Genomic DNA, 17,019 nt, shown 5'->3' with positions numbered 1-17,019 from the left:
AGCCTTAGTTACTTAAAATAGTGCGTTTATAGTTGCTCGAGATTGGGAATTGGATCTTAAAGTGTGGCTAAACTCCAGCAGCATGGCATGCCTCCAGCGTCAGGTAATGTAGTACTGAACACACACACACACACACACACACACACACACACACGGGGAGTGTTTTGTACATAGAAGGCCCTGTTAGCTTCCCAAGCGTCAGTAAATCACGTTCCTTCAGCGCTCCTCAGCGTTTCCCTTCTGCCAGGGCTTCTGCATCCAAACAGACGATATAGCGCGTTCATCTATAATCATCTGTCAAACTACTCCATGTATGTCCCGGTCTAAACTCCCAGCCTCTCGCTGCTGATGCACTGATGTGGTATTTGGAGAATTCTGCTCTCTGACCAAACTTCAGACTCTTGGCCTGGTTCCTGTCCTCCTCCGAGCCTCTTCCCAAATAAGGCTCGTCTTTAACAAAGGGCTGAACCAGAACCCTTTAAGTGCGGAGCGGAGAGGAGAGGAGGGCGGGCTCGAGGAAAACACAGTGTCCTTTTAAGGAGCCGATTTCCTTTTCTCTGCCCCGTTTTTTACTTCTCTAATGGAAAAGACATCTCGTCTCGATCGGGGCTGAACATAAAGCTCCAGGGAGACTGGTGCCTGAACCAACCACAAAGTCATCTTCATCCGTACCACAGTAAGTATGTTTTTATATGCTTCTCATATTCTGGTATTGTGCTGGTTGTAAATGTAAATGATAAATGTCGTATCTTTTCTAATAGCATTTCTGTAATATATCAACATGTTGATGTCTGAAGTTGTAACCTCATACAGGATTTATATCAAACGCTTATATATTTCTTCACGAACACTGAATGCAGATCTAGCATATCACAGTTGATGATTACTTTATGATTGATGCAAAACAAAACCAAATCACTCGGATCAGGGGAAAACACATCAACTAAATAAATGACAGTAATAGAGCTGTTTAAACAGAAACATTTTTTGAGACATTTATTGGTCTGGTTGCTGGTAGAGGAAGTGGAGGCATTAATCAACCAATCGGTGGGCTTCATGAACGAGCCGTGTGTGTGTGTTCATACGTGACCCGGAGCACTAAAACAGTGCCGAGATGAAACTATGATTATCTAGAAAGTGAGGACGCAAGAACATCTAAATATTGGGAAAATCTCCTTCAAAGTTCTTAGCAATATACTTATCAAAAAAATGACGTTTTGATATATTTAGTTAATGCACTGTGAGCTAACACGAATAAACAATGAACAGCTGTTTTTTCATTAACAATATTTATAAGTAGTGTAATAAATGCATGTTTCTTCATGTTAGCTAGTGCATTAGTTAATGTTAACAAGTGACACCTTACTGTAAAGTGCTACCGTAAAACTATACAGAAACTTAAAGGGACAGATAGAAAGTTCGGTCATCATTTACTCACCCTTGGGTTTGTTGAAGACGATCTTAAGAAGTGGCTGGTCCTCATTGACTTATTGAGTCTTGACTGATTGAGTTGGTAAAGTGTTATATGTGTTATGCATTTTTACTATGTGTCCTGAAATGAATAATATTTAAAAAAAAATACATGAATAAATGTGACACAAAGGCGCAGATGTGAATGACTTTAAACTCATTCCTTAAGGTCGGGACGTCAGAGGAGCTTCCTAAAGAGCAGAATGGCAGCACAGGTGAAGGTGCTGCTCTCTCTGGGTGTGTGTGTGTGTGTGTGTGTGTGTGATTTGAGCTTGGCTTCGATGGTGTTACAGACGGCTGAAATGTAGCTGATGGTGTTTCTGGAGGAGCATGTTCATCTGATCCTGTCCATCTCCACTCAAGGACTATATGAACATGTGAATCTCAGCCTCTGCCTCCGAGTTTAGTTCCATCTAACACGACTGAGCTGTTTGCCATTGCAAATGTTGGACTGTTTACACCGCGCAACGTTTAGAAGCATGATTTGTTCTTCGATTTTATGGCTTCGTGGCTGCTTTCAGTTGCATCATTGGCTCCCCTCTCGCTTTATTCCGAACTTAATTTAAAAAGGTTTGTTTCAGGAGAAGAGGACTTCAAGAAAGGTAAACTAATGAAAAGCCTCCCCCAACTGTGTTCTTGTTTTGAATCTTTACACAACAAGCATTGTTCACGTCGGAAATATCGAATAACATTCGACAGAGGAACATTTCAGCACACTGGAACAAAAACAACACAAAGCTATTATAACTCCGACAACGCCGAAACTCAGTACGATACTACTGACTTCTCTTCTACGCAGGGAGCTTCGACCATGGCAAACAAGGGTCCGTCTTATGGGATGAGCCGCCAAGTGCAGGATAAAATCGAGCAGAAGTACGACCCGGAGCTGGAGGTGCGTCTGGTGGAGTGGATCGTGACTCAGTGCGGGTCTGGAGTCGGAAAACCAGAGGCCGGGAAACTGGGCTTCCAGATCTGGCTCAAAGACGGATGTGTAAGTCACGCTCACGGGCCACCGAGAAACACACCTCGACGGCATTTCGTTTATTTGACTAACCAAGCTAAAGTTGAACATAAATAATCCTTTAGAGAAGACGACTTGAGCAGACATCAGCGGCACAGGTATAACACACATCAGTGCATCGTGAGGCGGAAAAGGATTTTTATTCTATGCTAAAAATCATCAGGATATTTAGTAAAGATCACGTCATGAAGATACTTCATGTTCGACTAGTAATATGCATTGCTAAAAACTTCATTTGGACATCTTTAAAAGAGATTTTCTCCATATTTAGATATTTTGCATCAATCGACAAATATTTTCCTATACCGACAAACCAGACATCAATGGAAAGAGCATTTATTCAGCTTTCATACGTAAAAAAGCGGACCCTTATGACCGGTTTTGGGCTCCAGGGTCACATGCACAAAACACATTTTGGCCAAAATGACTAGAACACTTGGCATAAGAGTTGTTTTTTCTGAATCGGTCATTACGATACCCATAGACACACGATCTCTGGAACTACCAGCAACGCAAGGAATCTGCTGAACACTGAAAATGATGGACTGACCTCAACCCCATCGAGCAAATCAGGGATGAGTTCTAATTCTGGCCTCCGCTGAAAGTCACGTATTATCAGTCAGTTACAAGCAGATGCAACTTAGATAAACCAAAAACTAATTATTTCAAATGACCTGAAATTCTTTTAGCAAGATCAACTCTTAAGCTCATTATGTTGCACCTGAATTCAGAACAATTAAGCGTGATATCTAATGAACATTTTTGCCCATAATCATTTGGACCAGCTGGTGAATGAATCATAAATATACATAAAGATCCTCTCTGCTTGACTCCATCGAACCAGGGATGATCTAAACTGGTCACAGATTCAACTTAAACCAAGCAAACCTAGGAGCCTGTGTGTCCTGAGAGGAATGATGTAGAGGAACACCTTCGGTACTGAAAGGGCCGACAGGAATAGATCACACATCTGTGGTCGCTCCTGCGGTTTCTGCTCACCTATATCTGAAATCTTTTTATTGTTGTTGTTTTCAAGACAAACCGATCTTGTTCCCCCATTACATGGCACAGAAACAATCATCATAATACATGAACTATGACTCGTACCTCAATAAACTCCTAATCCACTGCTTACTAATAGTTTCTAGAAGTATCAGGTAGGATTAGATTTCAAAGTTGGCACAAGAAACACTCAGAGCAACTAAAATTTCATAATGTAGCTCGTGAGCGTCACAGATTAAGAAGCTCAGTGTTATTATAACGTCATTCATAAGGAAGTCATTGGTTTTCTGCCCTGTTCTCAGGTTCTGTGCGAGCTCATCAACACTCTGTGCAAGGACAAGCCTGTGAAGAAGATCCAGAGCTCCAGCATGGCCTTCAAACAGATGGAGCAGGTCTCACAGTTCCTCAACGCTGCGGAGCAGTACGGCGTCGTCAAAACAGACATGTTTCAGACCGTAGACCTGTGGGAGGGTGAGCTCAACTCAACAGACACGTCTGAACTCAATACAAGGGTCCAAATGATCATCAATGCATTCCTTCATCGGCCAACTTTAAAAAATACACTCAATTTTATTTAAGGTTTTGTAAGAGACGAAGCAAAACTAAACTAAACTAGGTTAGCATTTATGCAGTAATAATTTGTGCAATTAAATCTGAAATGCTTTGTTATTTCTGAAATATTACCTTTGTTACGGTACAAGGAAAATTAATTTTGCATTAATCTTCAACCCAGTAATATCTAGAGCCCGAGAGAGCTCAAGCACTGCAAAAAACAGGAAGAGGAAAAAAAAAGAAAAAAACATCTTTATCAACAAATACTCACTCAAAAACAGAAACGCTGCAATAATTCCTTAGGTTTATATATATATATAAATAAAAGAGCTGATGAAATACTACACAATTACTGTAACTGCAATGTAAGCAGGATATAAAATATAATTAATATAATATTAATAGAGTTAAAAATTAACCATGTTTTAATATTAAAAGAATGTTTCTTTTTTGAGTTGTGAGTATTCACTGCACATGTGCTGACAAACTCTAGATGTTTTAATAATTTGCAGGTGGTTTTTTTTCTATTAGCAGCTTTCTCTGACACCGTAAACATCATCCATCCATCCTTTCTCTAAACTGCTCGCGTCTCTTTTCTTTTTGTTCCAAGACGTAGCAGTTTTTGTTTCTTAAATCAGACTTGTAGAAATGTGCATCAGCGTCTCAGCAATGGATGTGAATGGGTGCCGTCAGAATGAGAGACAAACAGCTGATAAAAACATCACAATAATCCACTCCAGTCCTTCAGTTAACATCCAGAGAAGACAAAAGATGAGGATTAAAATTATTTTAACATCTAAAAGTCCATAATCACTTCCTCCAAAGAAAAAGTGCATCTCCTGTTGTCTCTCACATTAAAATCCAGACACATATGTTGGATTATGGACTAAAAATCTTAATAATGGATCTGTTTTAGCTTTTGTCTTCTCCAGATGTGGGTTAAAATAATAATGCTTTAGGTTACAATCAGTAACAACTATTAGTACATCAGTAAAAAAAAAAAAAACATTTATTTCATACTTTGGGCCTGAGGTGCGCGAAATATAAAAAAAAAAAATAGTTGTTGAAAAATTAGTTGAAATAAAACACTTAATAGGTTGTGTGAAAAAATACTTTCTAATAATCCATTGAGTTGTATCCATACATCTGAATCTTTTTGAATACTCATCACTCTGGAAGCTACTTTTGCAACAGACCAGTTAAAACAAACAAACACTGAATATTTTGGGTTAGAACAAATGCAGGTAGAAACTCTAAACAGTTGAGATGTGAGTTTGTTTCAGTGAGCTGTGCTTTACTGTCAGGGAAGGACCTGGCCGCGGTGCAGAGGACACTCATGGCTCTGGGCAGCATCGCCGTTACGAAAGACGACGGCTGCTTCCGCGGAGATCCCAACTGGTTCTTCAAGTGAGTCCCAACCGCGGGCTGACAGATCTGATCGAGATCTCAGTGCCGTCGATGATACCTGCTGTCTGTCTGCCTGCAGGAAAGCTCAGGAGAACCGGAGAGATTTCTCTGATGACCAGATGAAAGAAGGGAAGAACGTCATCGGCCTGCAGATGGGATCCAATAAAGGGGCGTCCCAGGCCGGCATGACAGGCTACGGCAGACCTCGACAGATCATGAACCCCTGAGCCCGTCCCAGCGGACCAGAACCCAGAACTAAAACGAGCGTCCACCCCCAGAGTCAGGCCCTGCTTCTAGAACGTGTTTGGTCTAATTAAATTCTTCTTTGCTAAACGGAGCAGAATCGTGTGTTTTATCTGAGAGCAACGTGACTGCAGATCCCCAAAAGGATCGTTTACTTCATGAACGCACAGTCCCGCTCTCACTCGAGTGCGTGTTAATGCAAATGTTCATGTTCTGGGTCACATTTACAGCAAATGATGATGTGTTTATGTTCTTGCCAGATGAGAGAGACTCGGGCAGAAGTCACAGATGCATACAGCAGTAGTAAAAACAGCTATATCATTTAGGTACACAGCAAAGCACAGCCAACTCTTATTATTAAATTAATGCGATTGCGATGTGACACTAGTAGTTCAATAAACAAAGTTCAAATTAATCGACAATAGTTTTGCAAAAATAGTTCCAATCAAAGCAATACAGCGGTTTCGTTCTTGAATCAAATCAATGAGTCGATGATTCAGGAATCCACTCATAAAAGAGCGTTCCTGAATGAATCTGTCATTTGAACGAATCAGATGAATGGAACGAATCAGGTTTCATATTTAAAAGTATCATTGCATTTTTCCAAAAACCTATTATTTGTAAGTTTCAAACACTAATCTTATAAAACGATTTAGTATTACTTCAAAGAACTTAGTCCAGATTGGAGGAATTGCAACGCTTAACACATTTTCATTATGTAAATATTTTTTGCATTGAAAAAAAAAAAAAAAAAAAGTTTTTATGTGCTGTATATTACAGTTCTTACAAAAATAAATAAATAAATAAGCAAAAGGTCTCACAAAAAAAAAAAATGGAATTGGAATAAAACAATCCCTTTTCATTTTTATTCAAACCACATCTGAGTTCTCACAAGAATACCACACTTCAGTAAAAAATAAAGAAGCTAGAATCAGTAAGACGTCTGCGGGCAAGCAGACCGCCAGTTTAAACAATCTCTTTCTGTCTTTCAAGATTCAAGTGTCCGAGGTATTTATACTCAGAAAAGACCTAATAGCGACACATTCAATGCGTCCCGGTCAATATATTAAACTCCATAAAATATCATTCACTCGGCCAATCACACAGCACGCATTCTCTCAGTCATACATGAACAAACACTGCACTCTAAATCAGGCACTCTTATCAGGTAACACTCCTATGAACGCATCGGAAAACAAATCCAACTAAACAAGGCGACTCAAAACAGAGCACTTGCTCACATGGTCAAAGAAAATCAGAGCTCAACCTGAAGAAACAGACGAAGAGAGACTTCATCCCCGAGTGCTACGTGTTCTCCTCGGCAGCTATGAGCGGGACCTTAGACTCGCTGTCCACCTCGGGCTGGATCTGCACCACCTGACTGTCCTCCAGGCCCGTGAGCACGCTCTGAAAGCCTCGGGGCCGTCCCGTGCCGCTCATGCTGCACCCGCGCCAGTCCCAGTGGGTCAGGGTCACCTCCAGCGTGTAGTAGAGCGACCAGAAGAGAGCGAAGCAGCCCAGCAGCAGCAGAGACTGCAGAACACAACACTTACTAGACGCAGGACCAGAACGCCACATCACTCTTTCACACGGAGACTACTTCATGATTTAAGAGAGCGCCTCAAAAGTCTTTAGAAGTCATCATTAATCATTTATCAGCCGAGCGGCTCATTTCGAAAACCATTTTAAAATGCCATTAAAATGAAAACGGTACATTAAATTTATATTACAGAGCGTCCTCGGATAGCGTTGGCACTTTCACATCTGTTCAAAAATGGATTAAAACATGGAGTGTGTTTTTGTGGGGATCCTGTGATGAATGCAGGTTGTGTGAAAGCTCTGAACTGAATCCAACAGGAGAATAGAGATAGCGGCGTATAACGACACGATTAAACACTTGATTTTTAGTTGGTCCCTGCAATCAAATCAACGATAACCTCTAGAAATGAAACGTTCCTAACTAAACGAGTCAGAGGCGACAGCGGAAAAGAAATAAAGGTAAAATTAGACACGGTGCCACTCAAAAACATGGTCTCCATTTTAGAAATTAAATTATAGAAATTAATACTTTTATTTGGCAAGGACGCTTTAAACTCGATCAAAAGTGATGATAAAGATTGATTTCTATTTCAGATAGATGCTGTTTCCTCTATTTATCAAAGAATCCTGAAAGAAAACTATTAATAATTATTAATATGATTTCTGAAGGATCATGCGACACCGAAGACTGGAGTAATGATGCGGAAAATACAGCTTTGATAAACGGAAAACAGCCGTTATAAACGGTAACAAAATATTTGTAAACGTTACTGTTTTTTTGCGGTACTTTGGATCAAATGCAAGACACTTCTTTAAAAAAAACATTACAAATCTTGCTGTTCAGAAAGCTCTGACTGCTAGCGTGTGTGAAAGTGACGAGCTCTGTTTTCAGCAAGACGCACCTTCAGGCTGCTCGACGTGAACGGGCTCACGATCTCAGGAGGAACGTCGATACCAGGAGGACAGGGGAGAGCAAAACTGCTGTTCAGGTACTGTCCGCCCATGGCCTCTTCAACGACCCTGACGAGGTAAACAAACACAGGAAACCGGTTCAGCACACCATTAACTACAGCTTCTTCTTTAGAGTCAGGTAGCTGTCCTCTCCGCTCACCTCCGTCTCTCTTTGACCTGCTGAAGAGACAGAGACGAGCCGTACAGCGTGAGCTTCCAGCGCTTCAGGACGCCTGACGACAGACTCGACTCTTCTGAAAGACAGAAGCACAGACCTTCACTGAGAAATGACCAGCACAGACCTGCAGTGGTGGGGACGTTACTCTAAACAAGTAATCAATTACTAGTTAACAGTGGAATTAAGTTACTCTCTCCAAAGAGCTTACTTTTTAAATCAACCGTTAATCAAAAGTTAATGATACAAGGACAGACAGGAAACGGTTCTTTTTATTCTTTCAGGTTATTTTGGGTGCTCTGTTGTTTCTAAAAGGACGGTTTCATTCAAACTATAATGTTCACCTGACAGATTCTTAAAGAAATCAAGGGTTTTTTTCCGTATCAAAACCATTTAGTTTGTGTTCTTTGCTGCCGCTACAGGTTTTACTCAGGAAAGACCAAAACATTGCCTTTCCAAAGGGTCACTATTATATGGATTAACACTTTTAGTTATCTTCTGCAAAAAAAAAAAAAAAAAATATATATATATATTTATTTATTTAATATATATTTATTTATATATATATATATTTATATATATATATATATATATATATATATATATATATATATATATATATATATATATATATATATATATATATATTTTTTTTTTTTTTTTTATATATATTTTTTTTTTTGGCTAAAACAGTCCAGTAGCTGCTTTAGGATAATGCATGTTCTTGTGGCGCTATCAACCTTTACTGTATTTTGAAGATGATTGATTGTAAGCAGGTCTGTTAAAAAAAAAAAATCTCACAGAACAGAGTTTTAATTACCGTAAGTTCAAGGTTCATCTCACAATCCATTGTATCGAATTATTCATACATGCATGATGCCGTTTTATTTCTAATTGTTTATGCAATTTAATTATATATGGTTTAGAAACATGATGCACTTTTTTCAAAATACATATTATCATACTGCTTTAAATAAACATGGTTTAGTAGCCTCAGGAGAGAAGCTGAGATGCTTAAACTATCCCTTTAAATACTGATATCATTTAGGTCTAAAACTCGAGGGTAGTTTTCCAGCCATTCTGACAGCCCTGAGGTTAGAGAGGGATCTGAGCAGCGCTGTCTCACTGTGGTCGGTGATCTGGAGCCTGTACTGTCCCTCGGCTCTCTCTCCCCAGCACCGCACCGTGGAGAACGTCCAGTCCGTGAATCCGGTCACGTCTCTGCAACACAACGGCCGTTAAAAGCGTTCCCACAGGCTCAGAAGTCAAGCGTGCGGAGCGAAGCAGACACTCACACGTCCAGCGACCTGCGGGCCCCGATCAGAGAGCTCATCCCGCTGGGGCAGACGAGCCGGATCTCCACGTTCCCGCGCCGCGGGTGAGCCATAGTCACCGTAACGGACACGTGCTCCAGCGTCTGCATGCCCGACTGCCTCAGATCAGACCGAGACACTACCAGAACCAAAGACGAGCGTTAATACTCTCTTAGCTTCCAAGCGAACTCAATTAAAACGTGCGACAGCAAAGACCAAGAAACCAATCCAACGCACGCGTTTACATGTGAGCACTAGTTAACCTGCATGCACATTCTGGCTTTAGTCAAACATGAAGCTTGCACCAAAAGTTCAATTCATTTGTGTTTCTTTACAGAATTAGAGTAGGATTATGTAGAATATGACCATGCAGAATAGACAGCAAATACGCTAATAATGGGCATGTTAATTATTTATCATCTCCAAAAAAGTTAACAGTGAGAACTGGTCCTTATGCTAAAGATGTACACACAAAAAAGAAGACGAAGCGTTTTCTTATGTTTGTACTGAATCTCAATGGCCCCTTCCTGCTAACCATTTCCAGCTTTACTCCTGTTATTAAAAGTTCAGTTCAGATCTTGTATTTCTATTCATCAACTACATCAGTATGAGATCTTGATGTGAGAAGCGTGACTTAAGCGCTGCTGAGAGATGAATTCTTCATTAGGCTCCACTAACTCCAAGGCATTTCCTCCAAGGCTCCTTCTCTGACCATATAGGGCCATGATCTTCTGACGGAGAGAGTTCATCACGGTAAACAGAAAGACATCAACAAAAACACGCTGAAGCTTCCCTGTGGGCCGGGTACAAACTCTGACGTCGCTCAATAGCAAATAACAAAAGACAAAACCGACAAAACCGAGCCCCGTCCTGCATTCTTCCTCTTCAGAGCTGATATAAAACCACCGGAGATCCGTTTCATGCTGATAGAAATGCTTCTGAAAGCAAGTGATAGTGTATAAACCTACTTATGAAAGCAACTGAAGTGAACTCCTCCTGAGGAGACATTTCCTTTAAGTCACACTATTAATACTATATTCAAAAGAACTTGATCGGTTTTAATGCCGTTTTGAATGGACCCTCTTTTTTCCTGCATAAATAGTGCCGGTGAACCTCTACATTAGTCACTTTAATAACGATCAAACCTATGAGAAAAGCCATTAGGAGTCCTGTCGGTCTTCTGGTGCTCGGTTGCAAATCTCACTTCTTAATAGCTATTAGCGGATATGTATTTTCCATGACCTGAGCTCATGAAGATTCGATTCACGAGACGAACGGAGAGAGAACGACTGACTGAAGACAGAGACAAAGGAAAACCGTGTGAAAGATGTGAGCTCGGTGGAGAAGGGAAGAAACACTTGACTCTCACTGTATACTTGAACACAGAAACGCAGACAAACATCTCCAAAAAAGGGCCGGCATCTGCTGCGTGTGGCACACATCCACTAACAGATCACACCGCGGTCATAACAGCCCTTTTTATGGCTTGTTCGGAAATACACATTAGATCATAAAACAGTAAATCATTTATAGTTTCCTTCCATAAACTCCATATTTGCTGCTTGCTAATAAATAACCAGTATGCTAGTAATATGCATGCTAATAAGCTACTGGTTAATAGTTTACGTGCATGCGTCACACGAGTCTCTTACCGTTCCAGGTGTGCGTGAGAGTTTTGGGGAAGGCTGGGATGTCCTCGCTGGCCTTTAAAAGCGGGCTCTGGTAGGACACCAAGAAGGGGACGGGCTCCCAGACCTGCCAGAGATGGAGATCATGAGAGTCTGTGTTTGCCTGAAAGCAGCAGTGCTGTGACAGATCTCTACCTTGGCGGCGTTCACCAGCCTCCAGGCGTTCAGCAGACCAAAGCCGTACTTGTGACTGTGATGGAAGCCGGCTCCGTTGATCCCCCAGTCAGCCTGAGCTTCAGCGTCATGCTGCGGACACGTCATTACACTATTAGACCACCATTAACAATGATAGTGACCACAACAACAACATACATCTTCAATATTAGAATATTAGACTAGATCTACGGTGATCAACCGTGCGGCGGTGCGTCACCTGAGTGGCGGTGTAGGTGATGATGTGCTGGACGTCCCTCCAGCTGAGACAGGGCCGAACCTGCAGCATGAGCGCCACCATCCCCGCAGCCAGAGGAGCGGCCGCAGAGGTGCCCGTGTGTCCGTCCGTGCAGCCGGTGCCGCTCTGCAGAGACCAGTCCGACGTCACCTGACACACGCACACGCACACACACACACACACACACACACACACACACACACAAGCTAAACCGCGTGCACTCAGTGCTCTTTAACTCCGCCCCCAAAAGCTCATCTGCATACACTTAACGGCAGCTGCAGGGACTATACCAACGGCTGATTGGGTCTTTTATTCAGAAGGCGGGGCTTATCGTGCCATATCACATGTTACAATATGAGTGGATGGTCTTGGTTTAGTTACAGTGTTTAACTACAGCTGTCTGAACTAGGGGTGTGCGAGATAGTTAATAAATTTCAGACAAAGCATGTTTTTTTCTACAAAAATGAAGTGCAAAACATCATAAACATCAAAATTTATTGAGTCAGCTCTTAAGATCAGCAGAACAACATCTAATTATCACCAGCGATACGATCTCACAAAACAAAGATATCGTTGCTTTTTTTTGTCAATCCCACACACCCCTAGTCTCAAACAGGTTTTAGCAGGCTACGCTGGGCAGAAACAGTTTTTAGCTCACATTAGTCTAAAGCTGTCTTTGGCTCAGTGTGGTGCTCCTGCAGACTGTACTGATACTCACTATACTGCGGAGCTGTCTGCTGCCGCTGCTGAACGTCACGGCCAGCATGGACGCACACTCTTCTGCATAAAACGGCTTTCTGCCATTCTCATCCACCGCACCTGCAATTACACGCCGTCTTAAAAGAGCCTTCATTTACTAAAAGGGCTTAGTTCACAAGAATTACATTCATTTGCTCATCCTCAGTCTCTCTGAAACGTAAGTGACTTCTTCAGTAAAGACGATCTTTAGCTGTAATAGACCGGCTGCCATTACACTCACAAAAAGCATATCAAGGAACACCTGAAGATGAATTGAAGTCTTATGAAGCAAAACAATCATCTGTGCAAGAAATGGATCGATATTTACAACTTTATAATACCATTCTAATAATAATACTCAGTAAATCATGCTATTTTTCTTTTCTTTGCCAAAAAAAAGTATTCTCGTAGCGTGGCAAAACTGAGGTCACATCCTGTTTAATGATGTACTGATCGTTGTCCAATGGCTCTCGGATTTCATCCAAAACATCTTAATCTGTGTTCTGAAGAAGTCTTATGGGTTTGAAACGACTTGAGGGTGAGTAATTACACAACTCTTATTTTGGGGTGAACTAACCCTTTTTTTACAAATGTTAATAAATAAATAAAAGCTTAGGTTTTTCTCTGGGCTGAAATCTGAATCTGACATGCCCCTGGCGGTTCTTTACCGATGGTGACGGTGTAGATGGAGTTAGCGTAGCCGTCGTAGTTGCAGTTGTCTTCATACTGTCCTCCGTTTCCGCTGGCGACAACGAAGATGCTGCCAAAACCTCTGCGTCCTGCGATGACTCCGTGCTGCAGCGCCGCCTGCGGACCACAATCAGCGTCAGAAACACACTAAAACACAGACTCATTACTTCAAAGCAGCGTCGCTTGACCCTGGGGCTGCAGAACAGAAACAGAAAGCGCATGTTGTTTGAGAACTGAACGCACGGCTGAGATGTTAAGAGCATAACTCTTCAGACAGCCTCACCTTGCCCAAGGGATGCGGTCCATCGACTGTCCGGCCGTCATCATCTGGACCCCAGCTACAGGACAAAACACACACCTCATGCATTTCCACAAATTATAAAGTGATCAGTTGGACATTAGCTAATGAATTATAACCCAACAGCTCGTGCAGTACTGTTAGTATGCAATGCTAGCAATAAAAGCAAACCAGCGTGATGAATGACTTGAATATCTATGATCTCTCAAATTCTTGCGTGAAGTACCTGCAGCTGTAGACGTCGTTGACTTGGTAGTGCTTATTAAAAGCAACAGCCTCCATGCTGTCTGTGAGGGGTCCGTCCAAAACCCTGATCCCTGCCGAGACATCACAGATAATGAGCACTGTACACTACTTCACCGGTGATGCCACAGTCACTGAACTATGAACCCGCACTGTTTATACAGCGATGATTTTAATTCGGTCGCTGCACTAATTCCACAATTTCAACAATATTTTGTGATTTTGAGAGTATGAGAGCACCAAGACAAGACGGTTTAATAGCTATATAAAAGGAGGGTGCTTTAAAAACAATCAACTCAAAACTCAAAGCCAACTATTTGCATATATATATATATTTTTTAAACTTATTAAAAAAAGTCACATGTGGGTAAACTTTTACTTATTGCAAAGCACACTCACACAAATAAAATAAAGCGATGCACAAACACGTGGAAAAAAACATGCATTACATTATTTTCCTTACTGCATTACACATTTTGAATTTACTTGGCTCGTGTTATCATACATATTAAAATGTATATGCATTGAATATCGGCTAAATTCACCAATATATCAATTATTCAATAAGCTAAATACCTCTACAATGCAAGTGTAAATTTATAAAAACATTTAAATTCTTTTCGCTTTGGTAGAAAACTGAGGAAAACAAGCGATTTAACAAAATAAAAAAAAAAGCAATTCTCCTCAAAGATCCTTTTAGCATGGGATTAATTAGTGCTGAACAACAAATCATAGTTTCTCTCTAAAAATAAAACAATGCTTTCGGTTTTACGTGGTTTGTTTGGAGCCGAATTTCGTTCTTTCTCGGTGTCGTTCATTTCATTACACATACCTTCATTTCTGAAACATGTACTGAGACAGTTTAGTACTTATTTCACCGATGACTCTGAGGAAAACCGTTGTGAAATAAAGTCAGCTACCGGCCACTTTGGCTCCGTAGGCGACTCCGACAGCGCAGAAGCTGTTGTTGGAGACGGCGGCGATCTCTCCAGCGCAGCGCGTGCCGTGGTGGTTATCGCTGTGGCCGTCGGGGTGAGGCATGGGGTCAGGGTCGTTGGAGTTCAGATCATAACTGCCCTCGGGACTCTAGGAAACACCAAACACACGATAAACCACGCTCCATCAACAACTACTACTACTCTCCTGAGAGCCGAACTGAACCGACGGGGAGCAGGACACACATGACGGGTGACCTGAAGCCGTGTGCCCGCTGGAGGTCAGGCCGACTCACGTAATTGGGCTGAATATCTGCCAGCGTGTGCTGGACGCCGTCGTCCACCACCACCACCGTGATCCCCGCGCCGGTGATGTTTCTCTCCCAGACGCCGGTCACGTTCACGTCCATCCCGTGCTTCACGTCGTTGTGCTGAAAAAGCAAGCGTGCTGAAATCTGACTGCTACAAAAAATAAATCACCTTTTTCCTAAATGTTTTTTTAATTTGTACAAAATTAAATTCTAATTTTGCCACTTTTATTTAACTTTCACTTAGTTTGAAGTACATGTCTTAATCCCTTAACGTGTAAATCATATTTAAATTATTCTTTAGTAGTGGTAGTACTCCTAGCTTCGACTGCTGATCATGTTTTTAATCGTCTGTCCTTTGATTCCGTGCATGTTTCTATGAAAAGATTTCTTTTAGTTTTAGCAAGACTGATAAAGACGTAACGGTCTTTTTGAATTTATTTAATTAAGTGTGTTTGTAGCAATCATTTTCTGCGTGCATTCATTGTATTTTTTCGTCATGCACCAACTTTCAGTCCAATTTTTTCGGATGTGCACATAGGGTTGCAATTTTCAGAAAGATTTCAGAAGCTTTTCCACCCCTTAGCATTTCTATAATGTGCATTTTACTGAAGTCTGTAATTCTGTCCACGTGGCTGAACGCATGTTCAGTAACTCACGCAACACAACACTCACCAAGTGCCACTGGTTGGGGTATTTGGGGTCATTGAAGGTCACGCCTCTCTTGGAGCGTCTGAGGATGTGTTCCTGGGAGTGCCACAGCACATGAGGGTTTCTGTCCAGAGCCGACTCGGTGTCGGTCGGGTCGGCGTCGGCGCCGTTCTCCAGCGGCTGGCAGAGCAGGTAATGTTCCTCCAGCTGCCCGATCTGGCCGTGGTTCTCCAGACCCGCCTCGTCCGCCACGCTCTGGGCCAGCCGCTCCAGCGAGCGTCCGGCTCTCACCGCGCCGCTGTCCAGACGCACCGCCCAGGACCGGCCCGGCCCGCACGACCGGGACGCTGGGGAGGGAGAGAAGAAGCAGCGGACGAGCGGCGGGGAAACCACCAGCAGTAGCAGAGGACAGACGAGGAGACACATCCGGGAGGAGGACGCCATGTCAGCCCGGAGAAATCAGCTGCGGGGAAACACACACACACACGCACACACACGCACACACACACGCACGCACACGCACGCACACAATCAATGCCTTCAATAACCACAGCACTAGCCAAAATCAATACAAAACTAGTTGTTTTTTTTAGTTTACAAGGAGAACTGGAGAACACGATCTCCTAGCTTCTAGAGACATACCTTTAAAGCTACAGTACCTTTTTAGGCACTTGTGCGAATGCTGTAAAATGATGATGGTGTTATAAACAGACTTTATTAAACAGACGTGGTGTGAGCGTCCTTACTATTTAAAGCAGCTAGAGTAGAGTTTCTCAAGAGCTCAGTTTCTTCAAAAGCAAAGTTGACTTCAGTGAACCTGACTGTGAAGCTCGCTCGGTCCTGTCCGAACTGAACTACACGCTTGGCGCTTCCCCGTCTCTTTGTGGGTGGATGTGAACGCACGTATGAACTGGTTTTAGGTGTACGGGGTGTAAAGGATCTGGCAATACGACTGAACGAACGTGTGTCATTTTGTGACATCATGACAAACCGGAAGACGTCGAAACACGCGCTCTGTTTATTACGACGCGTCAGAATACATCAGGTAGCTGTCTAAACCAAGCGTTAACTGACTGACATAGCGCTGAAGGAAGTCAAACCTCAACCTGTCAGGACAGAAATTAATGTTAAAACGCGGAGTCGCCCTTCTTACCTTCTGGCAACGATAATGTACTTCGCTATCGTTCGTCTGTTTTATTCCCCAGCTTTTTAGAGTCATTATTCGCTATCAGCTCGATCAGCGACATCACTCGAGCGGGGAACTCAATCTGCTGCGCTAAACATCCGCATTCGTCATCTGCTTCGTCATATCCGGTGTGAGCCAAGCAGACGCAAAAAAAAAAAAAAAAAGATAAATAAAAATAAAACAGATCGAGTGGTTTCACGAATCTTATACCATTGTTT

The 17,019-nt window shown here is 42.2% G+C and overlaps 2 protein-coding genes across 7 annotated transcripts; one reads left to right on the top strand and one right to left on the bottom strand.

The window, feature by feature from the left end:
• The first annotated feature begins 519 nt into the window (after window positions 1-519).
• On the top strand, window positions 520-5,789 carry tagln (transgelin). Of its 3 annotated transcripts, none has more exons than XM_043258838.1 (6): window positions 526-676; window positions 1,640-1,685; window positions 2,270-2,461; window positions 3,796-3,964; window positions 5,350-5,452; window positions 5,532-5,789. In XM_043258838.1, the coding sequence occupies exons 2-6, from the start codon at window positions 1,674-1,676 to the stop codon at window positions 5,677-5,679; spliced, it is 624 nt and encodes a 207-aa protein (XP_043114773.1). In that variant the 5' UTR covers window positions 526-676; window positions 1,640-1,673; the 3' UTR covers window positions 5,680-5,789. The 3 variants fall into 3 exon arrangements, with proteins under 3 accessions (XP_043114775.1, XP_043114773.1, XP_043114772.1); XM_043258837.1 differs by having other exon boundaries at window positions 1,640-1,691; XM_043258840.1 differs by lacking the exon at window positions 1,640-1,685 and having other exon boundaries at window positions 520-676.
• Window positions 5,790-6,539: 750 nt separating this feature from the next.
• pcsk7 (proprotein convertase subtilisin/kexin type 7) lies at window positions 6,540-16,934 on the bottom strand. Of its 4 annotated transcripts, none has more exons than XM_043258828.1 (16): window positions 16,769-16,930; window positions 15,640-16,078; window positions 14,953-15,087; window positions 14,642-14,807; window positions 13,705-13,795; window positions 13,464-13,518; window positions 13,159-13,297; window positions 12,471-12,571; window positions 11,735-11,902; window positions 11,497-11,607; window positions 11,326-11,428; window positions 9,656-9,812; window positions 9,487-9,581; window positions 8,346-8,439; window positions 8,137-8,254; window positions 6,540-7,228 (listed from the first exon to the last, which is right to left on the bottom strand). In XM_043258828.1, the coding sequence occupies exons 2-16, from the start codon at window positions 16,057-16,059 to the stop codon at window positions 7,001-7,003; spliced, it is 2,181 nt and encodes a 726-aa protein (XP_043114763.1). In that variant the 5' UTR covers window positions 16,060-16,078; window positions 16,769-16,930; the 3' UTR covers window positions 6,540-7,000. The 4 variants fall into 4 exon arrangements, with proteins under 4 accessions (XP_043114763.1, XP_043114764.1, XP_043114766.1 ...); XM_043258829.1 differs by lacking the exon at window positions 16,769-16,930 and adding an exon at window positions 16,362-16,723; XM_043258831.1 differs by lacking the exon at window positions 16,769-16,930 and adding an exon at window positions 16,258-16,278.
• Window positions 16,935-17,019: the final 85 nt, after the last annotated feature.

This window comes from Puntigrus tetrazona, chromosome 15 (assembly GCF_018831695.1).
Source record: "Puntigrus tetrazona isolate hp1 chromosome 15, ASM1883169v1, whole genome shotgun sequence".
Taxonomy (NCBI): domain Eukaryota; kingdom Metazoa; phylum Chordata; class Actinopteri; order Cypriniformes; family Cyprinidae; genus Puntigrus; species Puntigrus tetrazona.
This window is presented reverse-complemented; position numbering and strand designations above follow the sequence as displayed.

Bases quoted from the DNA above. Each gene is read 5' to 3' on its own strand.
- tagln (XM_043258837.1), top strand. The intron at 3,965-5,349 runs GTGAGCTCAACT...CTTTACTGTCAG, and splicing joins GACCGTAGACCTGTGGGAGG to GGAAGGACCTGGCCGCGGTG. The intron at 5,453-5,531 runs GTGAGTCCCAAC...GTCTGCCTGCAG, and splicing joins GATCCCAACTGGTTCTTCAA to GAAAGCTCAGGAGAACCGGA.
- pcsk7 (XM_043258828.1), bottom strand. From the start codon at position 16,059: ATGGCGTCCTCCTCCCGGATGTGTCTCCTCGTCTGTCCTCTGCTACTG. The intron at 13,796-14,641 runs GTAGCTGACTTT...ATGTCTCGGCAG, and splicing joins CTACGGAGCCAAAGTGGCCG to GGATCAGGGTTTTGGACGGA. The intron at 11,608-11,734 runs GTGACGCACCGC...ACGTGTCCGCAG, and splicing joins TCACCTACACCGCCACTCAG to CATGACGCTGAAGCTCAGGC.